Consider the following 22280-nt stretch of genomic DNA (forward strand, 5'->3'; position numbering starts at 1 on the left):
CATGAGAAGCGTATAAGCCCAGCTCACACTTGGCAACCACTTGGTGCACTGCCACCCTGACACTGTGCAAATGCCAAAAGCAGAGGCAACAGTGAGGAAACGCTCAGCACAGACACAAGCGGCTCGCGCTCACCGTGTTTCCCGTAGTCTCCCAGGCCCGCAGCCTTGAAGTCCACACTGTGGATTCTGCACAAGACTCTGTTCATGGCAGTGTATATGGCCTGCCTCTGGCTGGGCTCCAGGCCTGGCAGAGAGGGGTCTTTGTAGATGAGGCCTGGACAGTACTCCATCAGGTAGAAGGGCGTGCCGATGACGCTGGGAGGGATACAGACAGGTGTTTCAGTGGCTCACAGTGTGGCAGCTGTTGGTCACAGCACTGCTCTTTCTGTCCCGTGTGTACGCTGAGTGCTGGGGAAGGATTCGGACCCAGCATACTGGACATTCCCTTTTTCCTTCACACATGAGCATAGGGGGTTAGAGGTACTCCCTTCAAACCAGTTCACACACACAGCCCTGTCCATACTGTTGACCAGCATGCTCTCTTTTCTTTGGTCCACGTGTAGAAGTCAGTGGAATGGGTTTAAGATTGATAACGGGGAAGCAGCATGCTTAGAGGAGAGGGCTATGGAGTCATACAGAACCTCCACCCCTTCCTAGCACTGTGATTATGAGAGATATACTAAACCTCTCTGGGCTTTGTTTGTTTTTTAAATCTGTAAAGCTTCAAAGGGTTGTCTTGAGAATCTGGAGAGCAATATGTATATATGGAGTGTCTGGCATAGGTGTCGTTCCAATGAGGGGTCAATAAATGTCCCTTATCAATTTTATCCTTATCCTTATCCAGCAGTACAACTGGCGCATCCACCACCCTGTGAGATGACGGTGACACATTGAAATCTCATCTCTTAGTCATTACTAGAAATCAGTTTACTACTCTAAAAAGTTGTTTCAAAACTTCTACTGTTATAACTTTGTCCCGACTTGAACATGAACTAGGTATTAAGTAATATCATCAAGTTATAACTAATTATCTTAAGTGTAATAATGCTGCTATGGTCATGAAAGAAAACGCCTTTATATTGAGGGATGTATGCTGCCTGCAACTTCAAAAGGTTCAGCTAAAAATAATGTGTACAAACACATAAAATATACTTATGTATAATATAATTGTATGATTATACTATAAAGTATATGAAATACTATTTACATACAATTATTTTATGTATATAATCCAATCCACATACACACACACATATAGAAGGAAAATGTGGCAAAATGGTAACAATGTTTTAATCTAGATGAAGTGTAAATGGGTGCTCATTATGCTATTATTTCTTCTTTCAACTCTTATGTATGTTTGACAGTTTTCATAATTAAAATGTTAGGGAAAAGGGACAGGCTCAAGATAACATAAAGATCTGTGAACTTCTACGGGAGTTGCTATAAAGTCTCTTTTCTCTCCTACCCAAACTTATTTGTTTTTACTGTAACAAACTGGAATCTGAGTTAGTAAATTGGCTTTTCTCTTCTGTAGCCTGAACATGCAATGGAAAAAATAAAACTGAACATTACCTTGAATCTTCACAGAGGTCAAGAACTTTGGGGACAGGTATTCCAGCATTGGCAAGGGCTTTCATTATCCTGCTGGGACAAAGAAAATGAGGATCACTGCTGGTTGAACTGATGAGACTGTCTTACAATTATTTTCCTGATTTATTTATTTATTTATTTATTTTAGTAAGTGAGAGGAGGGGAAATAGACAGATTCCTGCCTAAGCCCTGACCGAGCTCCACCTGGCAACCCCTATCTGGGACTAATACTCGAATCAACCGAGCTATACTCAGTGTCTGAGGCTGACGCTTGGACCAACTGAGCTATCCCTAGCACCTGGGGCTGATGCTCAAAGCAACTAAGCCACTGGCTGCAAGAGGGGAAGAGAAAGAAAAGGGGACGAGGGAGGGGAAGAGAATCAGATAGTTGCTTCTCATGTGTGCCCTGACCAGGGATCAAACCCAGGATGTCCACACACTGGGTCGACACTCTATCCACTGAGTCAACTGGCCAGGGCCAATTATTTTTCTGATTTAAAAATTGGTACATAAGCCTGACCAGGCGGTGGCACAGTGGATAGAGCGTTGGACTGGGATGCAGAGGACCCAGGTTCGAGACCCCTGAGGTTGCCAGATTGAGCGCGGGCTCATCTGGTTTGAGAAAAAAAAAAAAAAAAAAGCCCACCAGCTTGAATCCAAGGTTGCTGGCTCCAGCAAGGGGTTACTCGGTCTGCTGAAGGCCCGCGGTCAAGGCACATATGGGAAGGCAATCAATGAAAGCTAAAGTGTTGCAACGCACAATGAAAAACTAATGATTGATGCTTCTCATCTCTCTCCGTTCCTGTCTGTCTGTCCCTGTCTATCCCTCTCTCTCTGAAAAAACAAAAACAAAAACAAACAATAAAAATTGGTACACGCAGCCTGACCAGGCAGTGGCACAGTGGATAGAACGTCGACCTGGGATGCTGAGGACCAGGTTCAAAACCCCAAAGTTGCTGGCTTGAGTGCAGGCTTGCCACCTTGAGTGCAGGGCCACTAGCTTGAGCGTGGGATCATAGACATGATTTCCTATACCCATGACCCAGTTCCAACAACTGTCAACTTATGGTCATGCTTCTTGAGCTGCAGCCCCACTAATATATTGATTGATTTATGACTAAAGGTCTTAGACTAAAGCACTGGTTCTCAAAGTGTGTTCCAGGACACACTGGTATGCCCTAGAAGATTTCCAGGTGCGCCCTATGGTATTACAGAGAAATATGTGCCTGTTGGGGATCGAAAAGCCAACAGGGTTTTTGGAGTTTAGAAATTTGGGGGACAGAGGTGTGGGGAATTGGCTGTAAGCTGACAGTCTGCCCAACACCCCACCTCATTTGCCTGATTAGGTTGCAAAATGCTGTTAAGCTGTGATTGTTTACACTACCCCTCATGTTCCTCAGAAAGACTGGAGCCAAGTTTCTTCTATCCTTTGTTTGGTGTAAAGTTAAGATGATATGTATGGTGGGGGTTTTCTGCACTTGGTAAAAATTCTTGGGTTGCCTTGGAAACATGATCAAAGATCTCATTGATTTGTTAATGGTCCACTTGCCCTATAAATAAAGCAAGATGCGGTTTGGGGGCGCATTTTGTTCTTGACAGCAGCAATTACAGGGCACTCCCAACCCCATATTTTCTTTTTTTTTTTTAAATTTTTTTTAAAATTCATTTTAGAGAGGAGAGGGAGAGACAGAGAGAGAGAAGGGGGGAGGAGCAGGAAGCATCAACTCCCATATGTGCCTTGACCAGGCAAGCCCAGGGTTTCGAACTGGCGACCTCAGCATTTCCAGGTCAACGCTTTATACACTGCGTCACCACAGGTCAGGCCCAACCCCATATTTTCTTAATTCTGCACCATTCCCACTCGGGACTCAGAATTATTAGCTGTGCTGGTTCGCCGCATGTGCCCAGATATAAAAATAAATATAGTTACTCTATTATATCATTTCATTATGGAAATACCGCTCTTTGTTAACACATCATTATTCTATTTATTATTAACACATTATTATATTATTTTTAGATAAATACACCCAAATAAAATGGATAGATTTCTCAAAAAGAAGCGTGATATTGAAGAATCTGATTCTGGTAGTGAGCAAAAGTTAAGTGTAAATAAAATAGGACTTGAAGGCTGACGGGCAGAATTTAATTTATAGCATTTTCCATCATTTAACACTGAACAATACAATTGGATTAGAAACCCATTCATGGCCTGACCAGGTGGTGGCGCAGTGGATACAGTGTCGGACTGGGATGTGGAAGGACCCAGGTTTGAGACCCCGGGGTTGCCAGCTTGAGCGTGGGCTCATCTGGCTTGAGCAAAAAAAAAAAAAAAAAAAAAGCTCACTAGCATAAATCCAAGGTCACTGGCTCGCGTGGGGGGTTACTCAGTCTGCTGAAGGACCACGGTCATGGCACATACGAGAAAGCAATCAATGAACAACTACAGTGTCGCAACGAAAAACTGATGATTGATGCTTCTCATCTCTCTCTGTTCCTGTCTGTCTGTCCCTATCTATCCCTCTATCTGACTCTCTCTCTGTCCCTGTAACAAAAAGGAAATTAAAAATAAATAAATAAATAAATAAATAAAAATAAATAAAATATAAAAAAAGAAACCCATCCATGGAAGCTTCAAGTGATTTTGGTTTAACATTAACAGAAGGAGAAGAACTGGCAGCTATATCCACTGATCGTGGACTGATGATTAAACACGAGGAATTGTCTCTTGAAGCCTTTTGGATTTCTATAACAGAAGAATATGTGGCAATATCTAAAAAAGCTTTGAACATTTTACTATAATTTTCAACATCCTATTTGTGAATTAGGATTTTCTACCCTCAACACAAGAATAAAGAGGAATTCTTCAATGTATTGACGAGGAAATGAGAGTTTGCCTTTCAAACATATGCCTAAACATTGAAGAAATCGCTAGGACACATCAGGCTCATGTTTCTCATAAACACAAGAATGAAAAAACTTAACATATTTGTGCCGGGACCTGCTGAATTTACTAAGTCTTACTAAGAATGTATCTATCTATCTATATATAAAGATAACTTTTTTTTGTTTTTTTATTTTTTAACCTCTCTTTTTTATGAATTCTAAAAAGCATAACTCAAATAATGTAACATAAAAATGTTTTTTAATGTCAGAATAAATTTAATTTTGGATTTATTTCATTTAATTACCATAAAAGCATGCTTGGACTTTATATATTTTTTCTTTAATATCTGACTTAATTATTATAACATATTTCTCAGAAATTTGTATATAGTGCATCTACAATTATTTGTAGGATTTTTTATTCTTTTATTGTTTTTATTTTTATTTTATTTATTCATTTTTAGAGAGGAGAGAGAGAGAGACAGAAAGGGAGAGAGAGGAAAGAAGGGGGGAGGAGCTGGAAGCATCAACTCCCATATGTGCCTTGACCCGGCAAGCCCAGGGTTTCGAACCGGCGACCTCAGCATTTCCAGGTCAACGCTTTATCCACTGCGCCACCACAGGTCAGGCATTTTTTTATTGTTTTTAAAGACTTTATTTATTTATTCATTTTAGAGAGAAGAGAGAGAGAGAGAGAGAGAGAGAAGGGAGGAGCAAGAAGCATCAACTCCCATATGTGCCTTGACCAGGCAAGCCCAGGGTTTTGAACCAGCGACTTCAGCGTTCTAGGTCGAAGCTTTATCCACTGTGTCACCACAGGTCAGGCATTTTGTAGGATTTTAAATGTGCCCCGACTTCAAAAAGTTTGAGAACCACTGGACTAAAGGGTAAGACTAAAGAGTATCTTAATGATGCTTTTGTTCATCTAGAACAGTGGTAGTCAACCTGGTCCCTACCGCTCACTAGTGGGCATTCCAGCTTTCATGGTGGGCAATAGCGGAGCAACCAAAGTATAAATAAAAAGATAGCTTTAACTATAGTAAGTTGTTTTATAAACAGATTTATTCTGCCAAACTTAGCGAAAATCTGACATAAAGTACTTGGTAAGTAATTATTATTATATGCTTTAACTTGCTGTAACCATGCTTTATAAATTTTATAAAGTAAAGTTACTTCCCTACTTTATAAATTACCATTACTATGGAACCGGTGGGCAGTTAGAAAATTTTACTACTAACAGAGATACAAAAGTGGGTGGTAGGTATAAAAAGATTGACTACCCTTCCAAAAGTGTCTAGTCTCCTACAGTTTAGGTATAGAAAAGAAAACAAACTTATGAATAAAATTAGGTTGCATGTTCTAAATTGAAATAATTTTGGATGGTCACACTTGTAGTTTTTTGGGGTTTTTTTTTGTTTTGTTTTGTTTTTGTATTTTTCTGAAGCTGGAAACGGGGAGAGACAGTCAGACAGACTCCCGCATGCGCCTGACCAGGATTCACCCGACACGAGGCTCTGCCCACCAGGGGGCGATGCTCTGCCGCAACCAGAGCCACTCTAGTGCCTGGGGCAGAGGCCAAGGAGCCATCCCAGTGCCCAGGCCATCTTTGCTCCAATGGAGCCTTGGCTGTGGGAGGGGAAGAGAGAGACAGAGAGGAAGGAGGGGGGGTGTGGAGAAGCAAATGGGCGCTTCTCCTATGTGCCCTGGCCAGGAATCGAACCCGGGACTTCTGCACGCCAGGCCGATGCTCTACCACTGAGTCAACCGGCCAGGGCCTCACACTTGTAGTTTTAATCTCAAGGCCTTGAGTAGAGCGCTGACTTGTCAGCTCAGGGTCTGGGTGGTTAGTGCGCCGCAGGCCCTGAGACCTCACCTGAATTCCCTCTCCACTGCATGGGCAGAGGGAAGCAGTGTCCCTGGGGGCTTCTTCCTCAGAACCAGCTGTTGCTCGGCCAGCCTGATGAAGTAAGTTGGATTTGACTGCCCGTGATCAAACTGTCGAAGTTCCAGTGGGCCTGCAGATTTGAAAACAAAGAAAACTCACACCAGCGCTGAAGGGCAGACCTGGAAAGACATTCTTTGTTTCTACCGAGTTCAGCATTTGGGACACATAACCTCCTGCCTCAGGACGCACTGTAGGAACGGCACCATCCCCCCAGCGTGGGTCCTGGACCACATGCCACCACAGTGTAGCAAGGTCACTGGATTTACACCACAGTCGTATTCCCCCCATATGGGTGTCCAGTTTGGTCCTGCTTGCCAACTCCTTCTCTGGGACAGGAAGCTTTTCAGTTCTGTTTACCAGCCTCGGGCACAGTCATGGCAACCCATCCTGCTAAATGGAATGCTCTAAGCCTGAGAACTGCCCTTGTGCGTCCCTCAGCCCGTGCTCAGCCAGGCCACGTGTGACACTGGCGTGGCAGCTGAAAGGGGCGACGCAGAGGCCCACAGCCTGAGCCGGAGCTGCTTTCACAGGATGCCATTTCCCACCCCTGCGGGCTAAGCCCTGTCTCCCCACAAAAACATCCTCATTAGCCCTCGGCTCCATAACAGGGCTGAACTCTGGACACAGATTCGTTTCATTTGATCAGAAGAGCAGGAAAGGGAGTTTGCCTGAGTTTGGGCAGAAAGGGCTCCTCAGTCTATGGCCATACCACCTGCACACACCTGGTTCCATCTGATCGCAGAAGCTAGGCAGGGTCAGGCCTGCTGAGTACCTGGGTGGGAGGCAGGTGGCCCCGCGGCTCTGCAGGGGCCCTAAGAAAATGCCAATCCCTGGGACACACCATCGTGTGAAGCTCCACACAGTTTTTCTCTAGGATCGCCTGGGTGAGGTAAAACCATCATCACCAGGGAGACATTTCTTCAAAGGCTCCTGAGGCACCTTGTTTCTCAAGTGGGAATGTGAAGGAGGGTGGGAGCTTTGAAGAGACAGAGACAACCTGGCACATTTTATATTTACGCAGGGGCCCCCAAACTTTTTACACAGGGGGCCAGTTCACTGTCCCTCAGACCGTTGGAGGGCCGGACTATAAAAAAAACTATGAACAAATCCCTATGCACACTGCACATATCTTATTTTAAAGTAAAAAAACAAAACGGGAACAAATACAATATTTAAAATAAAAAACAAGTAAATTTAAATCAAGAAACTGACCAGTATTTTAATGGGAACTATGGGCCTGCTTTTGGCTAATGAGATGGTCAATGTGCTCCTTTCATTGACCACCAATGAAAGAGGTGCCCCTTCCGGAAGTGCAGTGGGGGCTGGATAAATGGCCTCAGGGGGCCACATGTGGCCTGCGGGCCGGGTCGTAGTTTGGGGACCCCTGTATTTACGCAACTTCTAAGTCACCTTTACAAACAGGTTGTCATCTCAAAAAAAACCCAAAACAGAAACATTCAAATGCCCCTGAGCACACACTGAAGTCCCCACGTTCCTCCCCTCCTCGCCAGCTGTTCGTAGGTGACTGCGACCACATCACACCCTCAGTGGCAGAGCGGGCAAGTATACTCTCGGGGATCCACAAAAAATAGGTTTATGCTTTTTCCCAAGCAAGACTGAGAGCAGTGCTCCAACCCACTGGGCTGACTAGCTGCCTTCGTCACCACACTGTGTCTCTGTCTCTGGCACATTCCATGAGGGTCAGGAAGTGAGAACGAACTGAAAGCCTAGCCTTGGAAAGAGTTACCAAGATACAGACACTTAAATACCTGTGGTCCGGGTCCCCAGCAAGGCTTTGAGGTGCTTCTCTAAGGACTCTACTGGAATTTCCATCGTCTTGCTCATGGGGCGAGTGTTTGGAGGAGCCTTCCTCAAGGTAAAGCCCAAGAGCGCTTCTAACTCCTTCACTGCAACCTCTGGGTCATCAACCTGGTTTCAGAGACAATACTGAAGACACCACCAGTCAACCCTGACCTCTCTTCCTGTCTGTTCTCTAAGATGGAAATTTTTAGAAGAAAATATCTGAGAACTCAGTTCTTCTCTGAGCAAGGACTTTAAAGTCAGGATATTCTGCTAATGGGGAAGCACAGAATGGGTTTCCTCTTCCCGTCTAATTCCTAAACACATTAACCTTTTTTTTTTTTTTTTTTCATTTTTCCGAAGCTGGAAACGGGGAGGCAGTCAGACAGACACCCGCATGCGCCCGACCGGGATCCACCCGGCACGCCCACCAGGGGGCGATGCTTTGCCCCTCTGGGGCGTCGCTCTGTTGCATCCAAAGCCATTCTAGCGCCTGGGGCAGAGGCCAAGGAGCCATCCCCAGTGCCCGGGCCATCTTTGCTTCAATGGAGCCTCGCTGCGGGAGGGGAAGAGAGAGACAGAGAGGAAGGAGAGGGGGAAGGGTGGAGAAGCAAATGGGCGCCTCTCCTGTGTGCCCTGGCCGGGAATTGAACCCGGGACTCCTGCACGCCGGGCCGACGCTCTACCGCTGAGTCAACCGGCCAGGGCCTCACATTAACCTTTCTATCTGCCGGGAATAGCCCCAGTTAAGGGCCCACGGTGCTCCCTCGGGCCAGGAGGGAGGACTGTTGTGCTACAGTACCCCTCGTGTCCCCCTGAGCCTGTCGGCTTCGAAAGGAGAACGCAAACGTCAAAGCTGGACACAAACCTCATGTGGCTTCTCATGCTTCATAGCCATGACCGATAGTGGCCCATGTGGCCGGGAGCTCCTGGATCCCCCCCAAAAGTGTCACTAGGACAGCCTGACTGCCATCCCGAGTGTCTGACGCCTGCCATTCAGCTCCTTGGTGTAACTCTTCTCAAACTGCCTTCTTAGTGCATGTTTGTCTTAACTTCCCATTAAAAACACAAGCAGCGCCTGACCAGGAGGTGGCGCAGTGGATAGAGCGTCAGACTGGGATGCGGAAGGACCCAGGTTCGAAACCCCGAGGTCGCCAGCTTGAGTGCAGACTCATCTGGTTTGAGCAAAGCTCACCAGCTTGGACCCAAGGTCGCTGGCTCAAGCAAGGGGTTACTCGGTCTGCTGAAGGCCCTCGGTCAAGGCACATATGAGAAAGCAATCAATGAACAACTAAGGTGTTGCAACATGCAATGAAAAACTAATGATTGATGCTTCTCATCTCTCTCCATTCCTGTCTATCTGTCCCTGTCTATCCCTCTCTCTGACTTACTCTCTGTCTCTGTAAAAAACAAACAAACAAACAAAAAAAAACACAAGCAGCTAGCCTAACCAGGCGGTGGCGCAGTGGATAGAGCGTCGAACTGGGATAACAAGGACCCAGGTTCGAGACCCCGAGGTCGCCAGCTTGAGCGCAGGCTCATCTGGTTTGAGCAAAGCTCACCAGCTTGGACCCAAGGTCACTGGCTCGAGCAAGGGGTCACTTGGTCTGCTGTAGCCCCCTGGTCAAGGCACATATGAGAAAGCAATCAATGAACAACTAAGGTGTCGCAACGAAAAACTAATGATTAATGCTTTTCATCTTTCTTCGTTCCTGTCTGTCTGTCCCTATCTATCCCTCTCTCTCTCTCACTGTCTCTGTAAAAAAAACAACAAACAAAAAAACCCAAAAAAACACAAGCAGCTAGTCACACAGATTTCATAATTAAAAAATTAACAGACTACAGCAACATGGGGAGGGGGGCCCACTAAAGGCAGCTATTGATACAACTCTGAATGTAAGAGGACTGCACAGAAATGCTTCCACAGTGCCTGGAGCACAGTAGGGGCTCAAAGACCAGTGACGTTACCTTAATGGTGCGGATACCAAGGCTGGCAGCTGCTTTGAGATTGTGTCCAAGGTCATCAAGAAAGATGGACTCGGAAGGCTGCAGGCCGAGCCGCTCTAAGCACAGCTTGTATATCCAGGGGTCTGGCTTACAGACACCTTCCACACAGGACTCTACAACCTGAGGGAGGGGGAGGAATAGGAAATAAATGTCTCTAAAAGTGCTGCTCCCACGTGCATGCTGGTACATGGAAGAGCAGAAGGAAGGCAGTTGAGATTTGTTATAACAAGTAACTGAAGAGTATTATGATAAAAAATGATGCTGCTTTTTAAAATTGAGTGATTTGAACATGCTGGATTAAAACCTGGGGGCAAACTCAGAAAATCAGAGTTCTGGGTCAGATACAGCAGCCTTGTGCAAACAGAGAAGCCACGGCGGGGCTCATTTCATCATTCGTACAGTGGGAATAGCCGCCTTACCTATCCTAATGGTTGTTGTGAAACTTAATAAAACTTGAACGAGTTCCAAAATGACAAAGCATTTTGCTGTTAGATGCCGTGCCTACACTGAGCAGAGGAAAAGCTGTACATTTCAGTTTTAGGGAAAGTATTTCACAATTTTTTCAGAAAGAAGGCACTTTTTTACTGCTATAAAAGAAACATAACTTTAATGTCTGTATTTCAGGAGTTAAAAAACAGCCGTTCTCAATTTATACAAATAAATCCTACAGGAGGGCTGACACCAAAGATACCACCAATGACAAAGACACATCCTTTCTTTTAAAGAGCCTCCTGTATCCTGACAGCCTGGCTTCCACTGTGTATCTGATCTGGAACCACAGGGTTTCTGAGGTTCAGGAGAAGCCTGAGAAAGCCACCTGAGCATCAGGCCATCTCTGATCCAGAAACCCCCTGGAAGTCCTCTCTTCCACTGTCCCCAGGGCTTTAAGCTCCTATAAAGTGGGCCTCAGCTACCATTTGTTACCTCAGCCTGTAACAAATAGCCTCTGGTCTGCCCTAAGAATACAACTCAATCCCTGGCTCACTCTTGGGATGACCCATGCTCTCCAAGACCAAGGGCAAAAGTGAGGGCCCCTCCCTCTGCTACACATTGGCCTTTTCAGCATTAGGCAAGAACTGCCCTTTCTGTTAAATAAATGTCCTGAGTCAACAGGCTCTCTCGACTTTCTCTTCCTGGTCTCCTAAGGACCTGAGTGAGCTGAAGGAAGACAAAGAAACTCCTTCTAAAGAAAATGGCAGTAGTAGGTAGCACAGAAGCCAGCATATCAGACACCAATCAATGTATCCCACTTCAGGGAAGCCACACAGCGGTGCAGGTTGAGACAAGACAGGAGAGGGGGCCGAGAGCCCAGGGGAGCGGGGCCAAGTCCAGTAAGCACACGTCTCTTTGTGTGGGCGGTTATGTTTTGGGGAAGTAAAAAATTCTTAAAATTTAAGATTTTAAAAAAATTGACTTGGCCCTGGCCAGTTGGCTCAGTGGTAGAGCGTCAGCCTGGCCTGTGGAAGTCCCGGGTTTAATTTCTGGACAGGGCACACAGGAGAAGTGCCCATCTGCTTCTGCACCCTTCCCCCTCTCTTTCTCTCCCTGTCTTTCTCTTCTCCTCCCACAGCCATGGCTTGTTCCAAGCCAGTTGGCCTTTGGCACTGAGGATGGCTCCACGGCCTCGCCTCACCTCACCTCAGGCGCTAAGAAATGGCTCAGGTTGCAACATAGCAACGCCCCAGATGGGTACAGCATCACCCCCTATGGGCTTGCCGTGTGGATCCTGGTCAGGCACAAAAGGGAGTTTGTCTCTGCTTCCCCTCCTCTCACTAAAATACAAAAAAATTTTTAATTGACTTTTAGCCTGACCAGGCGGTGGCGCAGTGGATAGTGTTGGACTGGGATGCGGAAGACCTAGGTTTGAGACCCCGAGGTCGCCAGCTTAAGTGCAGGCTCATCTGGTTTGAGCAAAGCTCACCAGCTTGGACTCAAGGTCGCTGGCTCAAGCAAGGGGTTACTCAGTCTGCTGTAACAGCCCATGGTCAAGGCACATATGAGAAAGCAATCAATAAACTAAGGTGTCGCAATGAAAAACTGATGATTGATGCTTCTCATCTCTCTCTGTTCCTCTCTCTGTCCCTATCTATCCCTCTCTCTGACTCTCTGTCTCTGTAAAAATATAAAATAAAATAAATAAATAAAAATTGACTTTTAGAGAGAGAGAGGAAGGAAGAGAGAAAGGTCAATTTGTTGTTCCACTTATACAAGCATTCATTGGTTGATTCTGGTTTGTGTTCTGCCTGAGGAGTGAACCCACAACTTTGGCATATCGGGATGAAGCTCTAACCGACTGAGCTACCTGGCCAGGGCCTTAAGATTTAAGTTTGATATAACCTCTGTTCTTCTCATTCTGTTCTACCTTGCAAGATGATAAAGTTCTGGAGATTTGTTTCACAGCATTGTGAGTACACTTAACACTACTGAATTATACGCTTAAAAGTAATTAAGGCCAACCAGGCAGTGGCACAGTGGGTAGAGCGTCAGCCTGGGACGCTGAGGACCTGGGTTCAAAACCCCGAGGTCGTGAGCTTGAGCGCAGGGTTGCTGGCTTGAGCAAGGTGTCACTGGCTCTGCTGGTGCCCCTGGGGCAAGGCACATATGAGAAGCAATCAGTGAACAACTAAGGTGTTGCAACTATGAGTTTATGCTTCTCATTTCTCTCCCTTTCTGTCTGTCCCTCTCTTGCTCTCCCTTAAAAAAAAAAGATAGTGAAGTTTATGTAATGTGTTCTTTTAGAATAAAAACTAATGTGAAAAATTTTAATTTAAAAATTAGATGAATTCTTTTAAAAAGCCACGTACACCTAAACAGAGACAGATTCCTGTCTGAAGAGTTCGGGAAGAGCCTCAAGTGTTGACAGAGATCATAGGAGTGGTTACACTATCTCTACCTCTATCAAAATAATTTTTTTTTCTGCCTTATACTTAGCTTCAGAGAACACACACTTAAACCCTTGTTCTTGAAGAAATGGTTTTTCAAAACTCTAGGTCTCTTACAGACCTAAAATATGAAAACCCATCAGAAAAGCTGGCAGTCCAAATAAACAAGTCTATTGTTTTAAAAAACACACACAGATCTTTTCAGGTGTAGTTCCTAGTAGAAGAGCCCAGTGTGAGCCTGGCTAACTTAATTTGTCCAGATGAAATTATCAGACCTATACCCACACTTGATAGGAAGAATCTCTGTATTGAACCCTCACCTATAGGCCAGACACTGTGCAGAGTGCTCTGCATGCATTATCCTCTGGGATCTGCACAGCTGCCCTATAACACGAAACTGCTATTCCTATATTACAGGTGAGGAAACAGGTCAAGGGAAGCAAGGCTGCCGGCCATGGTCACCGGGCTGGCAAACTGCGAGACAGGACTGGATCCTGGCTGAGGTCTCTGAGCCCTCGGAGGGGAGAAAGCTTGGAAGAGGGCAGCTTTGCAGACGAGTGGGGAAACCAACAATCAAAGCAGGTAAGGAGCCAGGCAGTGTCCAGATGGGAAAAAAAAGAGGGCCGACAGAAGTGTGTGTGTGTTATGTGATGACTAAGGTTCAAATCTAGAGTATATAAGGAAGTCTCAAAAGCTGAGGTTTCAACCAGTTGTCAAATCCCATAAATGTTTGACTTCACTAAGAGCTCAGAGATATTTTAAAAGTTCTCTCTTCATCCTGTTATGTGTAAACCTAACTTAGTCAGTGTCTGAATAAAAAGGCCCATTCACTCAAGACCTGCTGAAAGGCAGCATTCAGTGTTGTGTCTTAAGTAAGGACAGACTGTTTTGATAACTGTTTTGTATCGCTTCAAACTTACCACATCAAACTGTTTCCGGTCCAGGGGCAAAAAGCTTTTGCCATTGGAAAGATAAAAATTATTGCTCAAGACTGCAGTCTTGAGGCCTTTTGCCCGAATCTGAGTGATGGCCTCAGTCATCACTGGCAGCTGCTTTGCCACTTGCTCACTGGTCAGCAGAGAGAAGAAGGAGTCCGCGGGTACAGAGGTCTCTGCCTAGAATGGGGGCAGGAAGGAGAGTGGCAATCATTAAGAGTAAAGACAGAGACAAATACGCATTCTCAGCTTCCTGGCTATAGAAGCCCTGGCCTTTGGCTTGTTGCCTAAAGAGGATTCTTCTTCCTCAGTCATAGTGTAGAAATTTGCTTATAAGATTATAAAAAGTGCCTGACCAGGTGGTGGCACAGTGGATAGAGCATCAGATTGAAATGCAGAGGACCCAGGTTCAAAACCCCAAGTTCGCCAGCTTGAGCGGGGGCTCACCAGCTTGAGCGTGGGGTCTCTGGCTTGAGTGTGGGATCACAGACATGACCCCATGGTCGCTGGCTTGAGTCCAAGGTTGTTGGCTTGAATCCCAGGGTCACTGGCTTGAGCCCAAGGTTGATGACTTGAGCAAGGGGTCAATCGCTCTGCTGTAGTCCCCCAGTCAAGGCACATATGAGAAAGTAATCAATGAACAACTAAGGAGACTAAGGAGGCACAACAAAGAATTGATGCGTCTCATCTCTCTCTCTTTCTGCCTGTCTGTCCCTATCTGTCCCTCTGTCTCTCTCTCTGTCTTTGTCACACACAGAAAAAATGATAAGAAGTGACTTAGAATTAGTTACAATGATTAGAGAATGGAACTATTTATATCAAGATGCATTAAAGGAGTTCTTTATTTCACTACTGGGTTATCAATTTTAAAAAGAAGCAACACCATAAGAGAACACATTTAACTCTAAAAGCGTAATAAGTAGATGTAATTTAGTATTTAGTGGCCCAGAAGATATTGAATGACCTCAGCATCACCATTATGAACTGCAGTTTTTGGTCAATGTTTTTAAAGTTCAATCTGTGTGGTTTTTGAAAAGTTATTTGATCATGTTTTAAAATCTACAAAGGCAAGTCTGCTATTTTGTACACATACACATTTTACAACAGCTTTAATGAAATACAATTCACATACCATACAACTCACCCATTTAAACTGTACAATTCAGTGGTTTGTAATATATGCATAACCATCACCACAATCAATCTTAGAACATTTTCATCACCCAAAAAAGAAATCTCATATCTCTTAGCAGTCAAATCCCTCACGCCTCAAATACTCCCAGTCTGAGCAAACCACTAATCCTTTTGTTTCTTATAGATTTACCTATTCTGGACATTTCATATCAATGCAATCACAGTCTGCGGTCTTTCTTGCTGGCTTCCCCCCCCCCCCCACTTAGCATGTTTCCAAACTATATATATTTTTAAATTGTGGTAAAATATAAATAACATAAAATTTACTATTTTAAGCACTTTAACTGTAAAGCTGAATGCCAGTAAGTACACTCATTGTTGTACAACCATCTCTACCAAACATTTACAGAACTTTATTTACTATTTTGAATTATGTTTGTAAAGGTTACATGAGTTAATAATGCTTAGAAAAATGCATAGCAGAGAGAAAAGGCTCAATGTTATTATAGCCTTAAATCAGCTTTCTGATCAAAGCCATTATGCAGACAGCTCCTGTTTTGGATGAACAGTAGCTGCGGGAGGGGCTCAGTAAAGGAGTTTTACTTATTCATATTTGCACTTAAAGTTGAGTGCCTGGGGATGGAAGAAACAGTTTAAAAACTTATAATGGATTTTTAAATTTTCACTTCTTTATTTGCAGTTTAATAAATATGGATGAGTGTTACAGCCATTACTCTAGGCGAGAAGAGTATGGGAATTCAAGCGTGTTTATCACTCACAATTTCAGAGCAGAGTCTCCCAAATTCTTGTAAGAAATCCTCTTCTGTTAGCTCTCCTCTCATAAATGTCATCCAAGGCCCATTTTCGCCACCTGAGATGAAGGCCTTCAATATTGTTCCGGAAGGGATGCGGTTTTGTACCTCCCATTCTATAGGAAGTAAAATAGGCAATAAGTCCAATCCAGTAACAAAGGGCTGGAGTTTAGGGAGCTCCGGAGAATTACCATACCAGTTCCTGTGGCCTCACTGGGGTGCCAACTGGGTTCGCTTGGGAATTAGGAGAAATTCCGGAAAGGCAAATCTCAGCCTTAGATCTCCCAGGGAACAGCAGTACTAATTTGTGTGACTGCGGGGACACTGCTGCTAAGCTTCATGTCCTTACCACCTGCTTGGGATGACACTGGACGCCACATTAGAAATTGTCTTCCCTGGTTTCTCGTTTCTCATTAGCTGGCTCATATATATGAGGTTACTCACACAGTCCTGGCCACATAGTAAGGAGGTACACATGGTAATAAACCAGACTGACAGCACTCCAAAACAAGCCTTTCATTTTGTAAACTGTAGTAATACACGGAAGCATTCACTTGGGGGATGTCATTTTCGTGGAACAAAGAAAAAAATGTCTCTCTGCTAAGAGCTAAGGCAGTGGATCAATGGGCATGTGTATATACTGGAAGCATTTGGACAGGGCTTGCTTTTTCTTATACAAGGTTGTTCTATAATGCAGCTGCTATGAGACAAATACATATGTACTTATATATATATATGAAACATTCATAATATATCTAAAATAATAGAATTACACTTATCTTTTGGTTTGTAAAGTAGTGACCATATATTGAAAACATTTCAGACAAAATAGAAAGGAATAAAAAAGAAACTAAAATCACAAGCAACCTCATTCTTAGAAATAACCAATGTCATCAATTTAGAGTATGTCTTTTGAGAACAGAAAGACTTTTAAAACTCATTCCAAATAGCAATAGTTTTTTAATTTTAGAACTAGAGGGTATCATATCTTTCATGGTCTCAGAGTTGGCTGGTATGGAAGGAAATTGGCTCCCTCCGGTAGTGTTGGCAGGATTATAAACAAGTACTACCTCAATGGAGAGCACAGTTATAAATGCACATACATTAATGTAGCAATTCCACTTCTAGGAATTTCTCTAACACATGTATTTATAAAAGTAAGCAAAGAGTATGTACGAGCTGTGCAGAATTGCTTGTAATAAAAATATTTAAATATATTAATCAAGAGCTAATTAAATCAATGATGGTAGATCCATATAAAGGAATACCACACAGATGTTAAGACTAGAATAGCAATTTTCAACCTTTTCCATCTCATGGCACATATAAACTAATTACTGAGATTCTGTGGCACGCCAAAAAATACATTATTTGCTGATCTGATTAAAAAAAAAGGTATAATTTTGATTTATTCATACCATATGGCTATTGTCATTTTCTTATTTGACAATCCATCTAAGAAAGAAAAAAAGTCAGTGTCCCTGACTAAATAGTCAAGTATTGCATATTTTAAAAATTCTTGCAGCATACCAGTTGAAAATCGCTGAACTAGACCACAGACTGGCAAAATGTGGCCTGAGGGCCAAATCTGTCTCCCATCTGTTTTTGTAAATAAAGTTTTATTGGAACACAAACACACTTATTCTTTTACTATTGTCTATCACTGCTTTCTCCCTACAACAGTAGAGTTCAATAGTTGAGACAGAGACATACGGCTCTCAGAGCCTATCTAACGCTTTATTTTAAAAGTTTGTTAACCCCAGGCCTGACCTGTGGTGGCACAGTGGATAAAATGTCAACCTGGAAAGCTGAGGTCACAGGTTCAAAATCCTGGGCTTACCCAGTCAAGGCACATATGGGAGTTTATGCTTCCTGCTCCTCTCTTTCTCCTCTCTCTCATGAATAAATAAAATCTTTAAAAAACTAAAGTTTGCTAACCCCTGAACTATACCAATGCCTAGTGATGTAAAACAGTTGCTAAGAGGCCTTGACTGGGTGGCTTAGTGGATAGAGCATTGTACTGGCACACCAAGGTCGCAGGTTTGATCCCTGGTCAGGGCACATAGGAGAAGCAACCAGTAAGTGCACAACTAAATGGAACAAGTGGAACAATAAGTTGATGCCTCTCTCTCTTTCTCTCTCCTTCCCCCCTTTTCTCTCAAATCAATAGAAAATTAAAAAAAAAATTGCCAAGATACTCTACTGAATCAAAAAAAGGAAAAGTAGGGAAAAGTTTGTAGAGTATGATCCAATCTGTGCATACACATTTTATACACACATACATATACATACACAAGAGTGTGTGTGTATGTATGTATGTATATGTGTGTGTATTTTTACATATACATGTGCAATTTTTTTAAGGATAAACAAGAACCATTTCACAGTGATAACCAATGGAGCCTGGGACCACCAGGGAAGGGTGGAGGTGGCAGCAGAAATGTACCTTTGCATTTTATACACATTTAGCACTAACTATTCAATAAATGAGGCTAGCACAACTTGAGTTTCAATATGAAAAAAAAAATTAAATCTCTCTTGCACACCATCACAAAAATCAATTCCCAATAGAGAAAATTCCAAATCAGAAAAAACCCTCAAAAACTTAGAAAGAAAACAACACAGAACATCTTTATAAACTTGAAGAAGAGATTTTCTTAGCCAAGACTCATAAAGCTCATGCCATCAAGAAAAACACAAGTGATTTTGATGACACTGAAAATGAAAAGTTTGGCTCTTTCCATCTCCAGCATCTGCAGTGCTCGGAGCTGTTGCCAAGTCTACGCACCTGCAAGGGGCAGGTGTGCAGAACCGCTCCAGCTCCCTCAGCAAGAGCAGCAAGCTGATCTGCAGCACCGAAGCCAGTAGTCAAAAAGCCTGTAACTCCATTCTCTGCAAACCAGCTGATTCAGAGCAAGACCGTGGGTGTGGAGCCCGCAGCTGACTGCAGAGGTGTGGTCGCAATGAAGCCAAGATCCGGCCAGTGGAAGCCAGCCACCTCCAACATGCAGACCACCATCAATCAACAAGAGGCCCAGGTCACCGGGGGCAGCATCCTGCATAAGATCCACAAGGACAAGTGCCAAATGGATCTGCCCAGGGCCGCCACCTGACTATCCAGCAGAGTCAGAAGCCTGGGATGGTGAAAAGGAAGCGGCTGCCACATCAAGATGTCCTGAACACCCCCACCCCCAAAGCAATAAAGGTATCTGCCAACTTTTCTTTTTTCTTTTTTTTTTCTTTTTTGCATTTTTCCGAAGCTGGAAACGGGGAGGCAGTCAGACTCCCGCATGTGCCTGATCGGGATCCACCTGGCATGCCCACCAGGGGGTGATGCTCTGCCCATCTGGGGAGTCGCTCTGTTGCATCCAGAGCCATTCTAGCGCCTGAGGCAGAGGCCACAAAGCCATCCTCAGCACTCGGGCCATCTTTGCTCCAATGGAGCCTCAGCTGCAGGAGGGGAAGAGAGAGACAGAGAGGAAGGAGAGGGGGAGGGGTGGAGAAGCTGATGGGCACTTCTCTTGTGTGCCCTGGCCGGGAATCAAACTCGGGACTCCTGCATGCCAGGCCGACGCTCTACCACTGAGTGCCAACTTTTCTTAAACAAAACAAAACACCCAACTTTGATATGGCAAAACACTACATATAAAATAAATGACAAGCCATAGAAGGGAGAAAATATTTGCAAGAAAATATCAACAGGTTATTACTGCAAATCAGCAACAAAAATAGCCATTCTCAGAAAGGAAAAAATGAATAACCAATAAATATACCAAAACAGAGCTCAACTCAAATATTAAAATAACTGCAAGAGAGAAAAAGAGAATACAGAGAGTGCATTTTCAGCCATCACACTAACAAAAATTAAACAGTCTGACCATATTATACACCCTGAATACAATGCTAAGTGGTTTGGGTTGCACTCTCAATTTTTGTCATGTGTATACTAATTTGATAGTAAACCAGCAGTTCAAATCAGAAGTTGGCAAATTTCCTGAAAAGGGCCAGACGTGAACAAAATGTAAACCAACGAGCATGGCTGTTTCAAAATAACTTCATTTTTAGGGACACAAATTTGAATTTTGTATAATTTTCACATGTCACATAATATTACTCTTGTTTTGACATTTTTCAACTATTTCAAAACATAAAAACCATTCTTGGTTGACAAGCCATACACTAAAACCCTATACTAGCAGGCCAGATCTGGCCCACAGGCTGTAGTGGACTGACCCCTGGTTTAACTGTAAAAAAATATTAAGAGTATGGTATTGGAAGCAATCTTTTTATTTATTTATTTATTTATTTATTTATTTATTTATTTATTTTTGGTGGGAGAGTCAGAGAGAGGGACAGATAGGGACAGACAGACAGGAAGGGAGAGAGATGAGAAACATCAATTCTTCGTTGTGGTTCCTTAGTTGTTCATTGATTGATTTCTCATATGTGCCTTGACCACGGGGCTACAGCAGACTGAGTAACCCTTTGCTCGAGCCAATGACCTTGGGCTCAAGGTGGTGAGCTTTGCTCAAACCAGATGAGCTGGCGACCTCAGTGTCTCGAACCTGTGTCCTCCACATCCCAGTCGACGCTCTATCCACTGAGCCTCCGCCTGGTCAGGCTGAAGGCAATCTTAATTCTAGTACTTGCTTATCACAACCATAAGATTTATTGAGTGCTCAAAAGATTGCAGGCCCTGAGCTGAGTAAGATTCCACTGAGCTTGTCATTAAAGGTATGAGTAGGATTTGAACAGGCAGAGGAGGCAGGAAGAGAGCTGCCAGCAGAGGGAACAGAACTTGCAGAGGCACTGGGCTATAAAAGTGTTTGGCAAATTGGAGAGAACATTGAGTAATCTACGGTGGCTGAAACACAGACCCTCGGTGGGAAATGGTATGACAGGAAGATACAGGGGCTAAGTGTGAAAGGTGCTGAATATCAGGCGAAACCTTCTGGAACTAAGTTAAGGGACAAAGTGCAGACAATCAAGGATTTGACGCAGAGGAGGGAAAGGATAAGATCTATGTTTTAGAAAGGTAGTTCTGGCTTGACCTGTGGTGGCCCAGTGGATTAAGCGTCGATCTGGAACGCTGAGGTCACTGGTTCAAAATCCTGGGCTTGCCTGGTCAAGGCATATATGGGAATCAATGCTTACTGCTCCTCCCCCCTTCTCTCTCTCCCTCTCTCCCCTCTCTAAAATGAATTAAAAAAAAAAAATCTTTTTTTTTTTTTTTGTATTTTTCTGAAGCTGGAAACAGGGAGAGACAGTCAGACAGACTCCCGCATGTGCCCGACCGGGATCCACCCGGCACGCCCACCAGGGGCAACGCTCTGCCCACCAGGGGGCGCTCTGCCCCTCCGGGGCGTCGCTCTGTTGTGACCAGAGCCACTCTAGCGCCTGGGGCAGAGGCCAAGGAGCCATCCCCAGCGCCCGGGCCATCTTTGCTCCAATGGAGCCTCGGCTGCGGGAGGGGAAGAGAGAGACAGAGAGGAAGGAGAGGGGGAAGGGTGGAGAAGCAAATGGGCGCTTCTCCTGTGTGCCCTGGCCGGGAATCGAACCCGGGACTTCTGCACGCCAGGCCGACGCTCTACCACTGAGCAAACCGGCCAGGGCCAAAAAAAATCTTTTTTTAAAAGTCTTTATTAAAAAAAAAAAAGAAAGGCCTGACCAGGCGGTGGTGCAGTGGATAGAGCGTCAGACTGGGATGCGGAAGGACCCAGGTTTGAGACCCCAAGGTCGCCAGCTTGAGCGCGGGCTCATCTGGTTTGAGCAAAGCTCACCAGCTTGGACCCAAGGTCGCTGGCTCCAGCAAGGGGTTACTCGGTCTGCTAAAGGCCCGCGGTCAAGGCACATATGAGAAAGCAGTCAATGAACAACTAAGGTGTTGCAATGCGCAATGAGAAACTGATGATTGATGCTTCTCATCTCTCCGTTCCTGTCTGTCTGTTCCTGTCTATCCCCCTCTCTGACTCTCTCTCTGTCTCTGTAAACAAACAAACAAACAAACAAACAAAAAGAAAGGTAGTTCTGGCCTGACCAGGCAGTGGCGCAGTGGATAGAGCATCAGACTGGGATATGGAAGACCCAGTTCGAGACCCCAAGGTTTCCAGCTTGAGCACGGGTTCATCTGGTTTGGGCAAGGCTCACCAGCTTGAGCCCAAGGTCACTGGCTCAAGCAAGGGGTCCCTCGATCTGCTGTAGCCCCCCAGGTCAAGGCACATATGAGAAATCAATCAATGAACAACTAAGGATGCAACGAAGAATTGATGTTTCTCATCTCTCTCCCTTC

The 22280-nt window shown here is 44.4% G+C and overlaps 1 protein-coding gene across 10 annotated transcripts in view; it reads right to left on the reverse strand.

Annotated features, from left to right (window-relative positions):
• The window catches only part of ACAD10 (acyl-CoA dehydrogenase family member 10), a 51587-nt gene that overhangs the window by 21171 nt on the left and 8136 nt on the right, over positions 1 to 22280 (reverse strand). For 9 of the 10 annotated variants that reach the window (XM_066370886.1, XM_066370891.1, XM_066370885.1 and 6 more), the window contains 7 exons: positions 15959 to 16107; positions 14031 to 14225; positions 10190 to 10348; positions 8191 to 8350; positions 6350 to 6491; positions 1573 to 1641; positions 134 to 315 (listed from right to left, as the gene is read on the reverse strand). In XM_066370886.1, coding sequence (XP_066226983.1) covers positions 134 to 315; positions 1573 to 1641; positions 6350 to 6491; positions 8191 to 8350; positions 10190 to 10348; positions 14031 to 14225; positions 15959 to 16107 — 1056 coding nt within the window. The remainder of the gene's footprint in view (positions 1 to 133; positions 316 to 1572; positions 1642 to 6349; positions 6492 to 8190; positions 8351 to 10189; positions 10349 to 14030; positions 14226 to 15958; positions 16108 to 22280) is intronic. The other variant, XM_066370892.1, reaches the window with a different exon arrangement.

This window comes from Saccopteryx leptura, chromosome 2, assembly GCF_036850995.1.
Source record: "Saccopteryx leptura isolate mSacLep1 chromosome 2, mSacLep1_pri_phased_curated, whole genome shotgun sequence".
NCBI classification, from domain to species: domain Eukaryota; kingdom Metazoa; phylum Chordata; class Mammalia; order Chiroptera; family Emballonuridae; genus Saccopteryx; species Saccopteryx leptura.